Genomic DNA, 22,409 nt, shown 5'->3' on the forward strand with positions numbered 1-22,409 from the left:
AAGTGGCAAGATTGGTTAGAATACAGGAGCAAGGTATCAATACATACTTAAGTAAGCTGGATATGGGTAGATTGGGCTTCAAAAGAAACAAAAATTATCTGACAAAGAAAAATAGTTCAAATTTAACTTATTGTATCTTATGCAATGATAGGGATTTTTTTTCGATAAAAACTTATGGGCTGTCAATAAGAAAGCAATAAGGTAGAAATTGATAAGAGGTTTTTGATTATTGATTTTTTGATGGAGTGATTATACCGCAATTGTTGTATATTATTGCTGTTGCAAAAGAAGCCTTATTAAGTGTTTACATTTTTTTTTTATAGGAAATGTAAAATTGAAATTGCTGTGCTTTCCATCTTGTGTTCTTTTTTTTCTCTCTATTTTTCTGTTCTTATTGTTATGTCTATGATTATCGTAAATCAGGTTGACTAATTGCTACAGTATAAGAGATAACAAACTTTTACATATTTAGAACGGTATAAGGATAAGAAGAATACAAATTATACGATGTAAAAAATTGGAGAATAATTGTCTGTTAACCACATGGGTTTTTCTCTTTTGTGTTCAAAGAAAAATGATAAAATAAACATTGAAAAAATATATTTATATATATATATTTGAGATTTTAATATGTTGGGGAAAAAAAAGAGAAAAAAAAGAATAAAAAAAAAAAATCATTTATCTGCAAATATTCCCGTAAACATTTATTGATGACTTCTGTAGATAAATAATTTGAAAAGTAGTTTTTTTAAAACAGATTGTGACCATTTGAAGAACGTATTTACAAATATTAAATCAAAGTTTTTGTGTTGCTACAGCTGGGAACTCCCTTTTGGCCACCCTTGCTTTAGTCAAATCCTCTATAATGAATGATAAAAAAATAATCAAACTCTTTATAGGCTAAAATGTTATGTAATAAAAATATATATTTAATCAGTTGTCCTTATGGTCATGAGAACCAAAAAAATAAATAAATAACATAGCTTAAAACTGTACATAAATATTATATATTTCTCATAATTATGTACATTACATTTTATCAACTTTTTGTTCAGGGATAGACAAGTGTATGTACAATTAAACATAAACATAAATTTGAAAAATTCCAGCCACCTTTTTGAACTTGTTTGAAAGCTTTGAAAATCTGATATATCTGACCTTCCGCGCTGTAATGGGAAATGTTCTGTATATGTTCATAAAAAAAGAAATAAAGCAATAAATTATATATGTGACTATTGAACAGTCATTTCGATAAGAATTTGATCATTCTTCTAGATGCAGAAATCACTTCTTTATTTTTTAAGCTATAAATCAGGGGATTTAGCAAAGGGACAGCTGCTGTGTTGAAAAGAGAGAAAAGTTTATTGGCATCTAGTGTTTCTGCTGACGTTGGTCTCAGATACTGGAAGACAAGAGTTACGTAAAGAAGGATAACGACTGTGAGATGTGAAGAGCAGGTATAAAAGGCTTTACGTCTTCCAGTGCTGGAACGGATCCTCAGTATGGTGTTAATTATATAAATATAAGACACAAATGTGAGGAGGAAGGGAGAGAGGCTTAGAAGTAGAAGCCCTTCTACGAGAGTCAATATCTGCAAAACAGAGGTATCACTACAAGAGAGATTCATGAGTGGCACAAGGTCACAGAAAAAGTGGTTGATGATGTTAGATTTGTAGCAAGAAAATTTCGATAATAAAGCAACGTAAGGCACGACTTCCAGGAATCCCAATACCCAGCATGAAATGGCCAAGAGGACGCAGACTACCTGGTTCATGACCATAGGATAATGCAAAGGTTTGCAGATGGCCACATACCGGTCATAACTCATGGCTGTAAGTATTAGCAACTCACTGCAGGCCAAGCACGAAAATATATAAAACTGTACCATGCAGTTAAGAAAAGAAACCGTCCTCTGCCCAGATATAAAGATAGCAAATATCTTATGTACGGTGACCGTGATAGATGACATGTCCATAATGGAGAGGTTGCACAGGAAGAAGTACATGGGAGTGTGCAAGTGATGGTCCAGGCAGACGAGCAGGAGAATGGCCATGTTACCTCCAAGACTGAGGAGGTAAATCAGAAGAACCAGTAGGAAGATGGGAGCCTGGAGCGCAGGGACATCCGATATCCCCTTAATAATGAAGAAGGTCACTTTAGTCTGATTTGTCATCTCCATATAATACCCTCATATATGTATTTTGCCAGTGGAACTGAAAATCAAATTCAAAATATATTGTGCAAATTGTAATTTTGCTTTTCAATGTAGATTTTGTCTCCGTGATTGCTGAATATTCATAGGACTTGTTTGCATGGCTGACGGTAACATTTATTAACTAATTGCTGAAGTGGTTGTTGCAAACACTTGTAACTAACAGCAGTTTCCATGCAACAAAAATTTGCAATGTTTCTGATTAATAAATGTTTGACGCCTGCCACTTAGCATTTGTCAAAACTTTTATCATCTCCCACCTGAAATTAATTGGAGCCACTAAGCACTATTTACCAGTTGGTTTCAATGATAGAGAGTAAATATTACCACCTGTCGCTGTCCGACCAAAAATTATACCTGCCTTATCTAATAATGTACATTTAAATATGTCTAGCAATAAAACCTGCCTGTTATCATCGTGTCAAGTAATACCTGGGATATTTGGCTAGTGATGTGTATGTAAACACCAAGGGCAACTTGCCCAGAAAATTACCGGAGAGGTCACATTCATGGCTTGTGTCACAGTTACAGTCTATCTGGTGATCATACCGACTCTTTAATCATTTAAAGAGCAACTGACAGCAATTTTCACTTCTCAGTTCTTAAAAGTGTTTTATGTTTAATCAGACCTAATTTTTTTTTTTAAATAATGTGCCTTGATTTTTTTTTTAAAGAAAAGTTCACCTTTTAATTTCCTTGAGCAGCCCCTTTGGGTCGGATTTTAATGTCATCTAACCAAAAGCTGCCTATCCTAATTTACTTGCTCCTGCTGCAATTGCCCCCAGTGTTCTGTGCTCTGAGGCAGACTAGTTTCTTTAAGGAGAAGTTGGTCACCCCAACAGAAGTTGATAACCCCAGAAATTGGCCCATCATAGCTGCTTAGCCATTAAGAAAAAGTGAAATTTTCTCAAAAAAATCATTATACATCATTAAAAATACCATTACGTTTCATTAAATGTAATAAACGTAAAAAAAAATAATCAAGAAGTGAAAATTGATGAAGATTGTCCTTTAAGTTTAAAAAATATAAACCCTACCTCACAGCAGTTATTGTAATGTAGTTTAGAATACACATTTTTCCTACACCCCTTTCACAAAATAATGAGATCTGATTCACCTACCTTTGTGATAACATGTCTCCTGTATTTGTCTTGTATCACCCTTCTGAGAAGACAATTAAATAACCACCTCCTAAACCTGGTACCAAGTCCCAGCTGGCACAGAAAATCCAGAATTCCCATCTGGGACTATTTTTAATTATTCTGAACTCCCCATAGCAATTATTGGAATATACAATTTTTACACAGCATAGATAGTTTAAAATTAGTGATTATTGATTATTTAGTTGTGTGTACCGACTCCTTTGCAAATTGTGTAGTTTTTTAATTTATTTGTGGGTTTTTTTCTAAACTATTCTGGTTCCCATGCCTCCCAACATTGGTAGGTATGAAATCAGGACAAGGGTAAGGGTAAACCTAATGGAGCATGCCCAATGGTGCCACTTGCATCACTGGTAACCCCCCAAAAAGACAGTCCTACCCAGAAAGGGAACAGGACCACCGAGATTGCATGCCAGACTCACTGGCATCATTGTACCTGTCTAAACTCAGAGCAGACAGTGCAGAGTGCAATCTTTAAATGGTCCTAGTGTACTCAACACAGTACAAGTGCTTTTCTTCTTCTGACTGGGGTCAAATCCCTGCTGTCTCTGTATGCGGGACACCCGGATATGGTTATTACTGCTGACATCGGGACAGTTGGGGCATGTATTCCTTTTCAGGGCAGTCATTTAGTTTTTCTGAGAGATTTACCTTTTTATTGTTAGGAGACCACAATAGCAAGGTATACAATAAATTTAGTAAAAAACTAAGAAAGAGTTACCTGCGCTCTCTCCTTAATCCCTATGTGTATTTAAACAAATGGAGGTGATTTAGTTACTCCAATGGACACTGGAGGGAATGCCCGCCTGCCAACGTCAAGGCAGACCCCCCTAGACGGGTCCTACTCTGACCCTTCACCTTGCTTCCTTGAGCTTCTGGCAAAGATATCTCTAATGAGACAGAGAGGGGTATTTTTTATATACACCCCTATATACTTACTAACCCTTAATAGGGAACACAAGGGTTAGTGGGATACCTGGATTTTGTATTATCTTGTATTCCCTACAGAGAGCACTATATGTACTTTATTTTGTGTTCTATGTGCAATCACTAACCTTGAGAATGCTCACCTTCCCTATATCCTGGAGCGGGGATTATACTGCTCAATGCTGGTTTATTAGAGCGCACAAGAAGCACTATTTATGTGAGTTGCCTTTTATGTTTTTGTTAGTCTGATGTTACCTCTGGATACTTCACTATAAGATTTAGTTTTTTGTGTTTTCTCAGTTCATCATCTATTTCCTGTTGTGGGGATTGTACCACTGAATTCTGTCTGGTGTGACCCATTCTTTTTTTTTTTTACAATCTTTATTTTGTGTCATAGAAAGAACGATACATGTAAAACAGGTACAGAGTAATGTTACACAACATCTACAGATCCAATTAGATTTCTCTAATTTTTATCCTCCCCTCTCCCCTCTCACCCATTCACCCCTTTGCAACTCTCTCCACCCAACCCTCCCCCTTTTCATGATCCCACAAATATTGTATATTACAACACTTCCAAGCAGGCTGTTATACCTCAGAATATTCAGTACCAGTGAGTTTTGCTGTATAGGTTCAAATTAGTGTCCATTTTGCGTTTATCAGTAAGCATTGTCAAGAAGAAGAAGAAGAGAAGAAGTAACAGGGGGTGGACTCCGCACCCATCTCCCCGTGACACCCAAAACTCAATTAGCAGCACCATACAGCAGGGTATATTTTAAACCCGTCTAACTATGTAGTCAATCCATGGAGTCCAAGACTGGTGACATTTATCATTGACTCCATTCAGTTTTGCGTTAGGGACTTGATAGCCTAAGTCTCCTCTACCTTTCCAATCACCTGCTGTTTGGTAGGTGCACCAGTATTTTTTTTACATATTTTGGATAAGGGATAATTTTCAGAGTGCCATGCAGCATATAGTGTAGGGCAAGCATGTAAAACTCAAAGGCTAGCATGGGTCACATAAACAAGTTTATGTGGGCCGCAAAAAAAACAAACCTTAAATTTTCATAGAAACGTAGGTTTGTTTTGAAAAGTATAGTATAAAAGAAAAATCAGCATCCCCCTATACTAAACCCAAGCCCCTCCCTTGTACTAAATCCCAGTTTCCACTCTCTGTACTAATTCCCAGTCCCCCCTCTACTAAATCCCAGCAAATCCCTTGGGAAGGGGCGCCGCCAGGAGCGCCGGCCCCCCTAATGCTGCAGCCGCCCGAGCGCTCTGTAGAGCGCCTCAGGCGGCTGCAGCTTCGCCCGGGCTGGTGCGTCCATGAGGGCGCACCGCCCGGGCGCAGCATGAAGAGAGGAGCTGACAGGAGGGAAGCGCTCAGCGCTCCCTCCTATCACTCCTTCACTGTAGCGTGGCCGAGCTCTGTACTGTCCGCCGGTACAGGGAGCATTTGTCTCCTGTACCCGGACGGACTAACAGGAAGTGAACACTGAGTGTTCACTTCCTTTTAGTCCGGCCGGGTACAGGAAACAAAAGCTCCCTGTACCAGCGGACAGTACAGAGCTCGGCCACGCTACAACATAGGTAGGGGAGGGTGGGGGGAATAAAGGGGGGGGAGAAATAAATGGAGAGGGAGGGAGGGGGGAGAAATAAATGGAGAGGGAGGGAGGGGGGGAGAAATAAATGGAGAGGGAGGGGGGGGGAGAAATAAATGGAGAGGGAGGGAGGGGGAGAAATAAATGGAGAGGGAGGGGGGGATAAATAAATGGAGAGGGGGGAGAAATAAATGGAGAGGGAGGGAGGGGGGAGAAATACATGGAGAGGGAGGGAGGGGGGAGAAATAAATGGAGAGGGAGGGAGGGGAGGGCAGAAGAAATAAATGGAGAGGGAGGGAGGGGGGAAATAAATGGAGAGGGAGGGGGGAGGAGAAATAAATGGAGAGAGAGGGGGGAGGAGAAATAAATGGAGAGGGAGGGGGGGAGAAATAAATGGACAGGGAGGGGAGAGAAATAAATGGACAGGGAGGGGGGGAATAAATGGACAGGGAGAATAAATGGACAGGGAGGGGGGGAATAAATGGACAGGGGGGAATAAATGGACAGGGAGGGGGGGAATAAATGGACAGGGAGGGGGGGAATAAGTGGACAGGGAGGGGGGGTAAATGGACAGGGAGGGTGGGGGAATAAATGGACAGGCAGGGTGGGGGGAATAAATTGAAAGGGGGGGAAATAAATTGACAAGGTGGGGGGAAGTAATTGACGGGTAGTGGAATTGACGGGGTTAGGAGGGGGAATGAGCGTGGGGAAGGGAGAAGAGAGTGACAAGGGAGGGGGAGAAGAGAGGGACACGCAGGGGAGAAGAGAGTGACAAGGGAGGGGGAGAAGAGAGGGACAAGGGGGGAGAAGAGAGGGACAAAGGGGGGAGAGAAGAGAGGGACAAGGGGGGAGAGAAGAGAGTGACGAGGGGCGAGAGAAGAGAGTGACGAGGGGGGGGGGAGAGAAGAGAGTGACGAGGGGGGGAGAGAAGAGAGTGACGAGGGAGGGAGAGGGGGAGAAGAGAGTGACAAGGGAGGAGGGAGAGATTGACATCCATCACACACACAATGCACCCCTTGCACACAGAAAAACACACAATGCATTACACACACAGACACACACACACAAGCAATTCAACCCTTACATACAATGCATCCCTTACACACACAGAAACACACAATGCATTCCTTACACACACTCAATGCACCCCTTGCACACACTCAATGCACCCCTTACATACGCACACACTGCATCCCGTACATACACAGAAACACACATTGCAGCCCTTACACATACAAACACAGATTCACACAATGCATTCCTTACACACATATCAGGACATCCCCTACTCCTGTGAACAAACTATTTGGTGGAACATGAAGGTGGACCCTGGGGCCCAGACCATGAGCTGTGTAAAGGGCCTTTAAACAATGGAGCTGCTTTCCGTTCTCCCAGAACACAAACAGCCTCCAGAGAGCCTGTTCTACACCAGACGAGTGGAGCCAGACTGCAGCTAGAGCCCACCACCATCCTCATCTGATTGTAAGTAGGCAATCTAGTATATTATTCGTGGCACTAATCTCTAATTTACCTCACATTAAAGAAACACTATAGTCCCCAGAACCACTGCAGCTTAATGTAGTGGTTCTGGTGTCTATAGCCTGTCCCTGCAGGCCTTTTAATGTAAACACGGCGGCACTGCAGCACTTGCGATAGTTAACATGGGGCATTGTGATGTCATATGGGGGGGGGGGGAGGCAAACTTTACTTTTGCCTAGGGCGGCAAAAATCCTTGCACCGGCCCTGATTGCCGCTCACAGGATGCGACTCTGGAGTCCAGCCTCTAGTATACCACCAATGGCGCCATCCGCACCCTGTGCCTAAGCGGGTCCTGCCACTACTCAGGGCCGTCTTTAACGCGGGGCAAAAGGGGCAGCTGCCCCGGGCCCTGTTATCCTAGGGGGCCTAAAGCAGTTGCCCCTTCAGCCTGCCGGCCATCGTGGTACGTGCAGCCTGTTGGAACTACCACCGTGGGCCACACGATGAGGTGGCCCATGATTTAAGGGCCACCCGATGGCAATGTATTTTCGGGGGGCTCGGTCAGCGCTGCGGCGCTTTAAGAGCCCCTGTGATGATTTCACAATGCTTGGAGGAGGTCACTGCCTCCCAGCATTCACCGAGCGCCGCACGGAGGAGAAGAAGGAGAGAAGGGGTCAACATGAGGTAGCTACTGGACCCCAGGGGAGTCACCCTCCTGCACCTAAAAGGTAGGAAACAGGACGGTGTTGCATGTTTGTATGTGTACGTCACGTCTAAACATTTGTTATGAAGGAACACAACTGCAGATTTCTTATAGTTTGAATATTTATTATAAAAAGTAAAAGGTATTGACTTTAATTCCAATTTACAGGTACTGTAGCTTTAAGTAATAAACGATAACTAAAGTCCACAATTATAGGCACTGTAGCTTTAAGTAGTAAACGATAACTGAAGTCCACAATTATAGGCACTGTAGCTTTAAGGAGTAAACGATAACTGAAGTCCACAATTATAGGCACTGTAGCTTTAAGGAGTAAACGATAGTAAATTGCAGATACTGAATCAAATAAAGTCTCTTAGTAGAATTAACGGTTTAGGTGATAAGTAGTTACAATAGCTGTTCCATAACTTTAACTGAAGCAAGACTGATGCAGATAACTGATATGCAGTATGAGTTGAAGTTAGCTGTAACGGGGTTGATTTTACCGAAGGACTTTGGAGACAGGTAATAACAGCTTTTAGATGCAACGCTTATCACATTGGTTTTACTTAGCTTCCGGCACATAGAACACTGGTTCCCGAGATCTCCTCAGAGGCGGATGAAGAGTGTTTAAGCTTTAGTCGTGGATGAGGAGAGGTGAAGGGAACTTTGCAGAGTCTTTCAGTCCGGTCTGTTAGCAGAGGCTTTCACAACGAAGTTGTACCGGTTGGTAGGTACGGAACGTAGTTTAATAATCCAGCGTCGATCAGCTGGTGCGGTCAGATTAAATAGGCAGACCGTGTCATAAAGAGGTGTGGCTAGGCTCCGTGGAACCAGGAAGTAAGGGAATACCGTAATTAAGGCATGACAGTATCCCCTCCTTAATGAGCAACCTCTGGGTGCTATTGACTTGGCTTAGCAGGGTAACGTTTGTGAAATCTGGAAATTAATTTGTCAGCATGAACGTCAGAGGAGTTTTCCCATGTATCTTCATCAATTCCATATACTTTCCATCTGATGAGGTATTGTAAGGAGCCACGATGGATCCTTGAATCCAGTATACTTTGAATTTCGTATTCTTCTTCACCCTGGACCAATATGGGATCAGGAGAAGTAGTGACATTTCTTTGGAAAGGGTCAGGATGATGAGGCTTCAACAAGGACACATGAAAAACAGGATGTAGCTTTAAAGTTGGGGGAAGTTTCAATTTAACAACATTACGGTTGATAACCGATATTATTGGAAAAGGACCAAGGAAAAGAGAACTTAACTTCTTTGATGGACGATTTGTAGAGATGTTCTTTGAGGAAAGCCAGACAAGATCACCGATTTTATAAGAAGGTGAAGGTTGTCTTTTTGTATCAAAAAACTTCTTTTGATTGGAGGAGGCCAATTCTAGATTCTCATGCAATTTCTTGAATAAAGAGGACATATGAGAAATTTGATCCGAATCAGAGAGATTAGATGAAGAAATTGTCTGAGCAGGAAAAGAGGAAGGATGAAATCCATAATTGGATAAAAATGGAGTCATTTTACTGCTGGTATGAAAAGAGTTATTGTATGCGAATTCTGCCATAGGTAACCAAGTTATCCAATCGTCTTGTAAGTGAGAACAATAACATCGTAGATATTGTTCTAAGCATTGGTTGACTCAGTTTGTCCATCTGTTTGAGGATGATATGCAGATGATAGTTTACGTTGGATATGAAGAGTGGCACATAATGCATTCCAAAATTTGGAGGTAAACTGAGTTCCTCGGTCTGAAATGATTTCGTCTGGCAGTCCGTGAAGTTTAACTATGTTATCAAGAAATATTTTCGAAAGTTCAGAGGATGTGGGTAACTTCTTTAAAGGAATGAAATTAGACATTTTCGTGAAGCGGTCTACCACCACTAAAATGGTGGTATGATGATGAGAAGGAGGTAATTCTACCAGAAAATCCATAGAAATGGATTGCCAAGGTCGTTCAGGAATCGGTAAATTCAATAATTGACCAAATGGTTGATGATGGACATGTTTTGATCTTTGGCATACAGAACAAGATTTGACATAAGATTCAATAGTTTGGTCTTGACGAGGCCACCAATAGTATCTTTTAGACAATTCAAGGGTCTTTTTTATACCTGGATGACCTGCCAGAGGAGAATCATGAATGAATTCGAGTACTTTAATTCTGAAAGAGGGAGGTACGTAAATCCGGTCTTTGAAATAGTAGAGACCGTTTTTCTTGGATAATTTCATTGATTTAGGAAGTTCGAGAGCATCTTCACTGAGATCTTTAATGTCATCAATAAGAGAAGATAAGATTCCAATGATTTTAGGTGAAGGAGGTTCAATTTCAGTGTCCTTATGGATCCTGGAAAGGGCATCAGCCTTTTTGTTTCTGGACCCAGGTCTAAAGACGATTTGGAAGTTCAACCGGGAAAAAAAGAGATTCCATCTTACTTGTCGAGCAGACAGTGTTTTATTGGAGTGAAGATATTCGAGATTTTTATGGTCAGTATAAATGATTAAAGAGTTCCGAGCGCCTTCAAGAAGGTGTCTCCAGGTTTCTAAAGCCACTTTGATACTTAGTAATTCTTTTTCTCCTGTAGGTTAATTCTTTTCGGCAGGAGATAATGATCGTGAGAAGAAGGCGACAGGATGAAGAGGTTCTTGAGGAGTTTTATGTTGAGAGAGGACAGCTCCAATTGCAACTTCCGAAGCATCCGTTTCAAGGACATAAAGATATGAAGGATTTGGAAGTTAAAGAATAGGAGCTGTTGTAAACTTTCTCTTTAATTCAGTGAAGGCAGTTTGAGCCTTCTCGTTCCAATTGAAGGGATGTTTTTTACTGTTAAGTTGATTGAGAGGGTGAGCTATCTCAGAGTAGTTTTTAATAAATTTTCTGTAGAAGTTGGCGAACCCTAGAAATCGCTGTAATTCTTTTACTGTAGAGGGAACAGGCCAGTTGATAATACAATCGACTTTTGAATTATCCATACCTATTGAATGAGGGGAGATGACATAACCTAAGAAGGTTATTTCTTTGACGTGAAAAATACATTTTTCGGGTTTAGCAAATAATTTGTGAGTTCTGAGTCTTGATAACACCCATCTGACATGTTTTCTATGTTCCTCAGGAGTGTTGGAGTATATGAGAATATCATCTAAATAAATGATGACACAGACGTCCAATAGGTCTCTAAAGATATCATTTATGAAATGTTGAAAAGTTGCAGGGGCGTTGCAGAGGCCAAAAGGCATCACCAGATATTCGAAGAGGCCATATCTTGTTCGGAAAGCAGTTTTCCATTCATCATTAGCCTTTATCCTGATGAGATTATATGCCCCGCGAAGGTCAAGCTTGGTGTAGATGGTAGCAGTTTTCAATCGTTCAACCAGTTCATTGATGAGGGGAAGAGGATAACGATTTTTAACTGTTATTTTGTTTAAGGCTCTGTAATCAATGATAGGACGTATAGTCTGGTCTTTGTTTCTTACGAAAAACATACTTGAGGCAGCAGGTGAACTAGAGGGTCTAATGAACCCTTTCCGTAGGTTTTCATCTAGATATTCTTTGAGAATTTGTAATTCAGCCTCAGAGAGAGGGTAGATGTGCCCAAAGGGTACTGGGGCACCAGGTATGAGGTCTATAGGACAATCGTAGGAACGATGAGGCGGGAGCGTTTCAGCTTCTTTTTTACTGAAGACATCTGAAAAGTCTGAATAACAAGAAGGTATGGTTGGTTCTTTGGAGATTTGAAGAATAGGAATTTGCTGTAAACATGTTTCTTTACAATAATGTGAGTTAAAGGTGATAGAGAAAGGAGACCATGAAATTTGAGGGTTGTGGTTCCTTAACCAATTGATCCCTATTATAACGGGATAGAGAGGTGATGGAATAACATCAAATACTAGAAATTCAGTATGAATATGATTGGTGGTTACCTTTAGAGGGATGGTTTCATGAAGAATCGGTCCCGAGGAGATAAAGGAGCCGTCAATCACTTTAATAGGAACAGAAATGGCTTTTTGAACACAAGGAATTTTATTCTTTGTTACAAAGGTTGAATCGATGAATACTCCATGTGCACCAGAATCGATGAGAGCTTCAGTCACAATTCTCACCTTATCCCACTGTATTACAAGGGATACAGGTGTGAACGGAGTGGTCGATGTTGAGGGGAGTGCACTGAAGATCGCAGAGGTATAGGCTTGTCTACCGGCCTTTGTCCGTTTTAATAAGGGACAATCAGAGACCAGATGATCTTGAGAGGCACAATACATGCATAGGTTTAATTGACGTCTTCGGTTCTTTTCTGCAGGAGTGAGAGGACTTCTTATTACCCCTATTTCCATAGGTTCACTTGGTAAGGAAGTCTTTTCTGGAGCTTTTGAGGGAGTAAAAGGTCTTCGGTCTTTAGAATGAAAAAGGGCTTTTTCTGCCTTTCTTTCTCTTAATCTTCTGTCAATTCTGATTGATAAGTGAATTAGAGCGTTCAAAGTAGTAGGGAGTTCTGTTCTAGACAGTTCATCTTTTACAGCTTCAGACAAACCAATTCGAAATTGGTTGCGCAATGTGATGTCATTCCATTGCGTTTCTACAGCCCATCTTTTAAATTCAGCAATGTAATCTTCAACAGGTCTATTTCTTTGCTGTAGTGTTCTGATTGTTAAATCAGCTGTAGCTTGTTTGTTAGGATCTTCATAGAGAAGAGACATGGCTTCAAAAAATTCATCCAGTGAGCCTAAGATGGGGTCATCATTGTCCAAAAAGGTATGGGCCCAGAACATAGGTTCACCTCTTAGAAAGGAAATAACTGAAAAAACCTTAGATCTTTCTGTGGGATAAGATCTAGGTTTTAAAGCAATCAATAGTTTGCAGGAATAAAAAAACTCCTTATATTTGGAACGATCACCGTAGAACTTTTCAGGGTTACATACAGCAGGATCGCTAGCCGAGAGCATAGTAGTATGAGGAGTACGAGTTTGTAAATCTCTAACATAAGTGAGAATTCTTTCGTTAGTGACTTGCAGGTCTTGCACACCTTGGGTTAATGTATCAACTCTTTGATTTAGCGAAGTTATCGTGGAATCGAAATCTACTGGATCCATTACAATGGCTGGATTATTCTGTCACGTCTAAACATTTGTTATGAAGGAACACAACTGCAGATTTCTTATAGTTTGAATATTTATTATAAAAAGTAAAAGGTATTGACTTTAATTCCAATTTACAGGTACTGTAGCTTTAAGTAATAAACGATAACTAAAGTCCACAATTATAGGCACTGTAGCTTTAAGTAGTAAACGATAACTGAAGTCCACAATTATAGGCACTGTAGCTTTAAGGAGTAAACGATAACTGAAGTCCACAATTATAGGCACTGTAGCTTTAAGGAGAAAACGATAGTAAATTGCAGATACTGAATCAAATAAAGTCTCTTAGTAGAATTAACGGTTTAGGTGATAAGTAGTTACAATAGCTGTTCCATAACTTTAACTGAAGCAAGACTGATGCAGATAACTGATATGCAGTATGAGTTGAAGTTAGCTGTAACGGGGTTGATTTTACCGAAGGACTTTGGAGACAGGTAATAACAGCTTTTAGATGCAACGCTTATCACATTGGTTTTACTTAGCTTCCGGCACATAGAACACTGGTTCCCGAGATCTCCTCAGAGGCGGATGAAGAGTGTTTAAGCTTTAGTCGTGGATGAGGAGAGGTGAAGGGAACTTTGCAGAGTCTTTCAGTCCGGTCTGTTAGCAGAGGCTTTCACAACGAAGTTGTACCTGTTGGTAGGTACGGAACGTAGTTTAATAATCCAGCGTCGATCAGCTGGTGCGGTCAGATTAAATAGGCAGACCGTGTCATAAAGAGGTGTGGCTAGGCTCCGTGGAACCAGGAAGTAAGGGAATACCGTAATTAAGGCATGACAGTGTATCTATTTGTATGTGTGTCTGTATGTGTATCTGTTTTTGTGTGTCTGTGTATGTTTATATGTGTGTCTGTGTTTGTGTGTCCATTCGTGTATCTGTCTTTCTGTGTGTCTCTATGCCTATCTATGTCTGTATGTGTATCTGTGTGTCTGTATGCATATATGTGTCTGTATATGTATCTGTGTGTCCGTATGCCTATCTGTGTCTCTGTATCTGTTTGTACCTGTGTAACTGTGTGTCTGTATGCGTATCTGTTTCTTTTTATGTTTATCTGTGTGTGTGTTTGAATGTGTATTTGTGTGTGTAAATGTTTGTCTGTATGTGTGTCAGTGTGTGTATCTAAATGTGTATCTGTATGTGTGTTAGTGTGTGTCAATGTGTGTATCTGTGCATCTGTATATGTATGTATGTTATTGTGTCTGTATCTGCAAGTGGGTCTGTGTATGTATCTGTGTGTTATTGTGAGTATCTGCATGTTTGTCAGTGTTTGTCTGTTTATCTGTATGTGTGCTAGTGTGTCACTGAGTGTATCTGTGCATCTGGATGTGTGTAGATGTGTATCTGCATGTGTGTCTGTGTATGCACTTGTGTGTATGTGTATCTGTCTTTGTTTGTGTGTACCTGTGTATGTGTGTATCTCTATGTATGTCAGTGTCTGCATCTGTATGTGTGTTAGTGTGTGTATTTTGTCTCTGTAAAAATGAGTGCGGCTAAGTGTGTTTTTGTTTTGTTTTCATGTGGGGGTGGAGTGTGTGATTTCATGCTAGGCCCAAGCAAATGCCTGCCCAGGGTCCAATCAGTATTAAAGACGGCCCTGCCACTACTCCTTGAAAACCTGTGAAGGTGGAGAACGTTCAGGTCGGAATGTGACGTGGCATTGCGTGCCTCCATGCACTTCCAGGTCCTCCACTGTCCAGCCGCGGCCATCGCAACACTGACCAACACACACTGACAGACACACACTCACTAATAGACACACTCACTGACAGACATACACACACACTAACAGACACACACACTCACACTCTCTGACAGACAGACACACACACACATTCTCTGACAGACAGACACACACACACTCTCTGACAGACACACACACTCTGTGACAAACACACGCACACACACACACATGCACACACACTCTCTGACAGACACACACGCATGATTAAGGCTCGGCTGAGCCGAAACATCGCATTTATTTTTTGGTGTCCATCCTTTACACGGGGCGCCTCCTTGGTGGAAAGCCAGAGCATTCATGCAGAACTTGAGTGCAGGGTATACTGTTTCTGCCAGACACACACACACAAACACACACACACACACACACACTCTCTCTGACAGACAGGCACACACACACTGACAGACACAGTCACTGACAGAAAAACCCACTGACAAACACACACTCACTGACAGACACACACACACACACACACATTTCCACATTCTTGCACACACTAACATCATGATTGATTTATTGCTTCCTATCTTTGGGAGCTGGTGTGGGGCCTCTTCTCTCGGGAGCTCAGTCTTCCTGCTCCTCACTGCTCCCTCACGCGCGCAGTTTAGTGATGCAGGGTACTGGAATTATGTCATATTCCAGCACCCGGCATCACTACAGAGGGCGGGTGCTGGGACCTCTCCTCCGGCCGATACCGTGTAAATTTGAGCAGAGTAGGCACCTGCAATGTAAGGAGAGCAGGTGCCTACTCTGCCTTAGTAATCATGGCAAACTCGCGGCTCACAAGACTGCAAACATATTCATTGTGGGCCACATGCGGCCCATGGGCCGCGAGTTTGACGTGCTTGGTGTAGGGGCTTCCTGTGTTACTTATTCATTTATTTATTTATATGCAACTACCTTCCTGTCCACTGCAACACTGTTGCTCTCTTGACTTCTAGTTCCTAAAAAGTTGCAAATGCTATTTTGAATTTAAGTTACTGATACGTTGACAATTTATTTTAATATTTACAATTCTACTTCAAAATACAGTTTGCTGTAGCAAACATGTAGCATTTCACATTAACTTAATCACTCCCTTAGATGTGTGATAAATTGATATTTGATAATGTATATACCGTATTTACTCAAATCTAATGCGCCATGAAGATACTACTGTGCAACGTTGTGCTATATGAAACGTTTATTGCCATATACCATAGTAACATTGATGGTGTTTCAATTTTAGTGATACATGTTAAAGGGATCCTATAGTGCCAGGAAAACAAACCTGCATTATTCAATGCTAGACTAAGAGTTCTCTGGAACTTCAATGTTTAACATTGTAACACTAAGTGCGATAGGGACACAGCACCCAAACCACTTCAATGAACTGAAGTCTATTCTTCCTTAAGCGCTCTTTCAGGAACACAATTCGCCAGTGTCTAAATTCGCCTGTGTGAATTCATCCGTTTTAATTCACCCAATTTAATTCACCAGTTTTAATTCACCAATTTTAATTTGCCTGTGTGAATTCGCCAGAATCCAATTTGCTGGAAATTTTACAATTTTGCCCCAAATATAATGCACCAGCAGGGTTTTCGATGGGCCCATTAATGTGTCGATAATTCCCTTTTTCCAGGATTGTTATTGTTGAAACTTGCAGGCTTAATATAAAGTGTAGGACCCTTTTCATTCCAATATTGATAAAATATCTGTGGATTGTGACCACTTCAACACTGATAACAACTCTTAACATGTCAATATGACTATTGGATATGAGATTGTTATTTCCCCATATGTTTTGTAGAGTAAAAACAGCAGATCAGGACATGATTGTGGCAATAATGGAAATTAGACCAGTGTGTATAATATAAATTTTCAAGCCATGGACCAGACACGGGCTGTCAAAAAAATGACACTCAAACAACGGTAAGTCTAGTGCAGGGATAGGCAACCTTTGGCACTCCAAAAGTTGTTGACTACATCTCCCATGATGCTATTACAGCCATAATGCTGGTGAAACATCAGGAACATGGACTCCACAACATCTAGAGTGTTGAAGGTTGCCCACCACTGGTGTGACGTGAGAAGTACAGCCTTACGACAGTCCATGGCTGGCAATCTGACAGCCATAAATCAGGACAAAAAGCATAGCTGGAGATCTTATTATGGCTTTTCTGAACTGGGTTTTGTTGGTTGATTTTCAAGTCAAAATGTCAATACAACTTACTGTTTATTTACTAAATTAAGAATTGAAAGTGCATTTTGGCCATTTTCACTCTACATTTAGGATTCACTTTTAGTTAATAATCATGTTAATATTTATTTAGTAAGTATAAAACAATTCTGTTATTTGCAAACAAAGGAATGCTGCAGGGAATTGGATCTGCAGGGTACACATACATCATTTTTAAAAGTAGCATTCTTTTATTTCCTGAATAAAATATACTTTTGTTTCCAGAACAAAAGTTCTCTAATCTTTTGTACATCATTTTACATCATTTGTACATCATTTTATTTCTTAAACTAATGAATATGATATTTAAGTGTGTCATAGTAAGGTTAATAATGTACAAAATAGTCAAAATATTTGTGGCTATCTACCCCATGAAGCTTACGCTCTTATTTCTAAAAAAAAACGTTGTTTCTTCTTTGTTATGCTTACTGGTGAAAACATTAGATCTGTAACTATCAACTGGATACATTATATTTTCAATAGGTGGAAAATTGTCTCCTCTATACAACAAAAAAAAATCCAAGTACGGCAGGGGGTTGAAATCATTCAATTATAGGGATGGGTGGAGTTCTACAAGGAAAATATTCACATTCCCTGTAATTACACACTTCTTTTAAATATATTCTAGGAAATGCTTATATTTACAATATAAAGAAATAGTCATTATTATTAATATTTGAGGACATGTTTTTTTAGCAGCATCATTTTATTCAGAGGATGCAAAGGAAGAATAATGGTTTTCTGCACAGCAATGATCAATTTATTCAGAAAATCAGCATAATACCTAAAGAAAACAATGGTTATTAGCTAGGCTTTACCGTAAACAGTAATTCACAAATTTAGGCAGTTGTCAAAAAAAACAAGCTAAATTAAATTTTTCTTTTCTGTTACAGCTAATTTGGCCTGTTTTTTCCGTTTAGCTACAACTGTTTAGCAAATAAACCCCAGTGTTGCTTGGCAGAGGACATTCTTAACAAACTTTAGAAACAATTTTGTGCAATAATACAACAATAAAGATAAAATGAAGTCCACTCAACACAAATGTTTAATACTTGTTTGTTCACAGCAACCATTTCAGCTGCCGCTTGGCGGCTGACTTGACGTCCTTATTTTTCAGGCTGTAAATGAACGGATTTAAGACTGGCACGGCGGCTGTGTTAAACAGAGAGAAGACTTTATTGGAATCCAGAGTATCTGTTGAGCTTGGTCTCAGATATTGGCAACACAGACTCATGTAAAGAATAATAACGACTGTCAGATGTGAAGAACATGTGTAAAATGCTTTTTGTCTCCCAGTGCTCGAACGGATCCTCAGTATGGTGGCAATGATGAAGACATAGGAGATGAAAGTGAAGACAAAAGGAGTAAAACTCACAACTAGCAGACCTTCAATAAAAATCACAAGCTTCAATACAGTGGTATCACTACAAGAAAGCTTCATGATTGGCAAAATGTCACAAAAATAGTGGTTAATCTCATTGGACTTATAACAAGAAAAGCGTGATATTACTGACATGTGAGGAATGACTTCTACAAATCCCAACACCCAGCAGATGACCGCCAGAAGAAAACAGATTTTACTGTTCATCATCATGTGATAATACAAAGGGTTACATATGGCAACGTAGCGATCGTAGCTCATTGCGGTCAGTAGTAGGAGCTCATTGCAAGTCAAGGAGGAAAATAAATACATTTGTGCCATACAGTTAAAAAATGAAACTGTTTTATCCCCTGACATGAATGTTAGAAGGATTTTATGGAGTGTAATAGTCAAGCAAAATATATCCAAAAAGGATAAATTTCCCAAGAAAAAGTACATTGGTGTGTGTAAGTGGGGGTCCACCAAGACAAGCATGAGAATGGTCATGTTCCCACTCACTGTAATGAGATAAACAAAAAGAACCAAAAGGAAAACCATAACTTGCAGCTCTGGGACCTCAGAAATCCCCTTAATAATAAAATAGGTGATCGGGGTCTGATTTTTTCCAAAGTCTTCTGCTATCTCCGGCTGATGCTGGGTGGAAGAATGAGAGATTTGTTAATACATATCCATCATTCAGTAACCGTTTTTTTTAGTTATTCAATATTAAATGAATTCACCAAGTTTTTCTAGCCAATTCCAATGAGGTCCACCATTTATGGTAATTGGCAAATTGTGGCACCCTCTACTTCGTTCTACAAGCCACACAGTACTGTTCCAGTATAACAATATTGAAAGGATGTTGGATGGACATGTAAAACAGAGAAGAACGTGTTGCAGTTTGTAACATACTGTTCTAGAGTACTACCTAAACAACAAATAGTCACCGTTGATCCTACTGTAACATAATCACCGCTCAAGCTTGCTTTCAGAGTTGTAGATTCCAAACATTTACTCTTATTTGGCCTTACACTTTATATGTATTTATTCATTTATCATATTTGTCTTTTTGAGATTTTTTCAACAGCTCTATTTTGCATCTTTCTCTAAAGCCCTAAATAGGAGCAATGAGGTGATACAATGTTGCTGGAAATCTGACCAAGGACAAATATTCCCAGCATATAATTATTTAGTTAATTATTTCCCTAAATCTAGTTTATCCTACAATGCATTATAGGAAGTCAAATATGTTGGTACTCGTCACCAATGGGGGGGGGAATCATTCACAAACATCCAACTTTCTAGGGTGGTATTGGTAATTTAATCTCATGGGTTCGTTAGATACATGCTTACCCCGCTCTCCAATATTGCTGCAGCCACCATCTTTGCGTGTGTGCCACGCAAATGCTAACATTTTTATTTTAATGTTATCATCAATCTTATCAACGCTATTATTATAGTTTTTGCATTTATGTATTGTGATATCTCCATTATGTATATCACATATTAGGTGTGTGTGATTTATCTTTTTTTAATGACTTGGCATTTTGTTGTCTGTTCACCCCTGGTAGTGTATGCACTGGGAGTCTGTAATCCGATAAACAGAGAAATAACATTCCGTTTCTTGTTTCTATGCGTTAGAAGGAATGGAGGTGTCAATAGTTCTGTCTCGTCCCATGTTTTCAGCTGTGCACCGAGAGAGCCGACCATCTTGCTTTGCACAGCTATCCTACATTGGTGGAGAATAATGCATCATCAGTAGAATCTGTTCAACCCTTGGGGGTCACAGGTTCAAATCCTGGCAGAGTTGACTCAGCCCGTCATCCTTCCGAGGTAGATAAAATGAGTACCATTAAATTGGGTAATAGTAACAACCCCTGGATGTTGGGCTAAGGTAACATCCCCAGGAGGTACTTGAAAACCAGAGTAATCTGAATGTACCTTTCCTGGTTAAATACTTTGTTGTTGTTATTATTATTATTGTTGTTGTTGTTGTATATAGGCCACTCTGTGTATATATTCTGATTGTTAAAAGCCAGGTAATTGCTTACAAGTTTAGGTGAACATGTTATACAGTTGATTGATAAATTAGAATGATTTAAGTTACATTTAGTTGCCTTAATCGATTAAATTGTTTCAACATGTTTTATTTTATTAATCCTTTGTTTAAGTTTCCTTTCCACGGCATAAATATAATCAGCTTTGTGATTCATAAAATGAAATGAATGCAATGATTTTCTGATAAATAAACCTTTAATCTGTCATTAAATGTAAAATTATAAGCACAAATGATAAATGCAGTATGTTGTAGGACAGTGATGGCAAACATGTTTAATCCATGTGCTGCACAAATCCTGTACATAAAAAATCCCATTTATGTTCTTCCTGCTCCGTTCTGAGCTGTCTCTCTTCTCATATCATTCTGTTCTTTCTCTTTCTCGGAACTTATTTGTTACATGTACATGACGTTCTTCCCTATGTCTTATCTGTACTCCTTTCACCCTTTCACTCCCTTCCTACTACTGTCCAATGAGTATTTGCATGTAAGCACTTACTTTTTAATGTATAAAAACCCAACTGAAGAATAAACGACAGAGGTATATTTTGAATACCAACAGGTGTCTGGTACAAAGTCCAGTCAGGAGGACAATACAACGTAAGCAGATGTGAAGAAGGCTGAACTTGATGGACGGATGTCTCTTTTCAGGCTATGTAATGATGTCACTATATAATGCCATAAAAACTGTGAATATCAGAATAAGATGTGACACATTTTCGAAGTACTCTGCAAAGTTTCATTTTAAGCAATTCTGCACTTGTCATTGGCACATAAATATTAACCTTGGCAAATAATCATAGTTGAAGTGCACATCCATAAAGGCTAGCAATCTGATACTGTTATTTTCTCACTAATGTCTTTATATGTGACTTTCTCCCTGCCGTATTAATTACTTGCTTGTGTAATAATGTATGGGCAGGTATAGTACTATATAGCATGCTCCTCCAGCTGTTTGGAACCACAGTCAATCACCTCCTCATTCCCTTCACATGCTATCAGCTGCTGCAGTTATACTATTACCTCTCTGCTATCACATACAAATTCCTCTGTTACCTCTTGTATTATCTCCCCATTTTAACCTTTAGATTGTAAGCTCTTTGTAAATGCCAGTAATAAATAAATATAGTTCTATAACTTTATTTTAAAGAGCCAGTATTTGCAGAGTTTATAGAGGATTGTATGCTCACCCTTGGCTTTTGCGGCCCCTGTAATGAAATTAAATTACATTTACTAACAGAGCTCCTATATTTATTTGCTTCTCAGAATTAACCAGCTGGTCTACTAACGTAATAGCAGATTGTAATGAGATTGCCCTAAACATCTCAAAATATTAATCGTGGCTCTGTAGATTTATCTAGTGACAATTTTCAGAATATCTCTCAAAGCAAACTAAAATGAGTTTTACATCTGTGCGAACACAAATAAACACGGACTGGAAGTTACGGTTATGACAAAATTAATCTGGTTATTTGCAGTCTATGCCAGTGCTGTGATGTGGTCACTTACCTGCACCAGTAAATCCATTCTGCGATGCTGTGTGAGCAGAGCTCTGAGTTTATATGCTTTTCGGATGGACGGATACATTTTCCCTGTGGGTCCAGATTGAAATCTCTGAAGAAATAACTGCAGAATGTTATAAAACAATATGTGTACAGTAAATAGCTCTGTAGAGTATAAAATAGTTACTTGGTTCTATTATGTGATAATGTTTATTGTCCCTACCAAACAAAACACCCATTTATTTCTGTAAAGTACTCTAAAGGTGACTACATGAATAAACTGAAAAAGAAAAGTAAATATTCTATAGAAAAT

General features: G+C 39.7%; 2 protein-coding genes across 2 annotated transcripts; both read right to left on the reverse strand.

Moving 5' to 3' along the window:
- Positions 1–1,243: 1,243 nt before the first annotated feature.
- Positions 1,244–2,179, reverse strand: LOC134573617 (olfactory receptor 6C1-like). The gene has a single exon (XM_063433402.1). The coding sequence runs from the start codon at positions 2,177–2,179 to the stop codon at positions 1,244–1,246; it is 936 nt and encodes a 311-aa protein (XP_063289472.1).
- A 16,059-nt stretch (positions 2,180–18,238) lies between these two features.
- LOC134573619 (olfactory receptor 6C74-like) lies at positions 18,239–22,181 on the reverse strand. Its single transcript, XM_063433403.1, has 2 exons — positions 22,104–22,181; positions 18,239–19,192 (listed from the first exon to the last, which is right to left on the reverse strand). The coding sequence occupies exons 1-2, from the start codon at positions 22,179–22,181 to the stop codon at positions 18,239–18,241; spliced, it is 1,032 nt and encodes a 343-aa protein (XP_063289473.1).
- Positions 22,182–22,409: the final 228 nt, after the last annotated feature.

This window comes from Pelobates fuscus, chromosome 9 (genome assembly GCF_036172605.1).
Source record: "Pelobates fuscus isolate aPelFus1 chromosome 9, aPelFus1.pri, whole genome shotgun sequence".
Classification (NCBI taxonomy): Eukaryota; Metazoa; Chordata; class Amphibia; order Anura; family Pelobatidae; genus Pelobates; species Pelobates fuscus.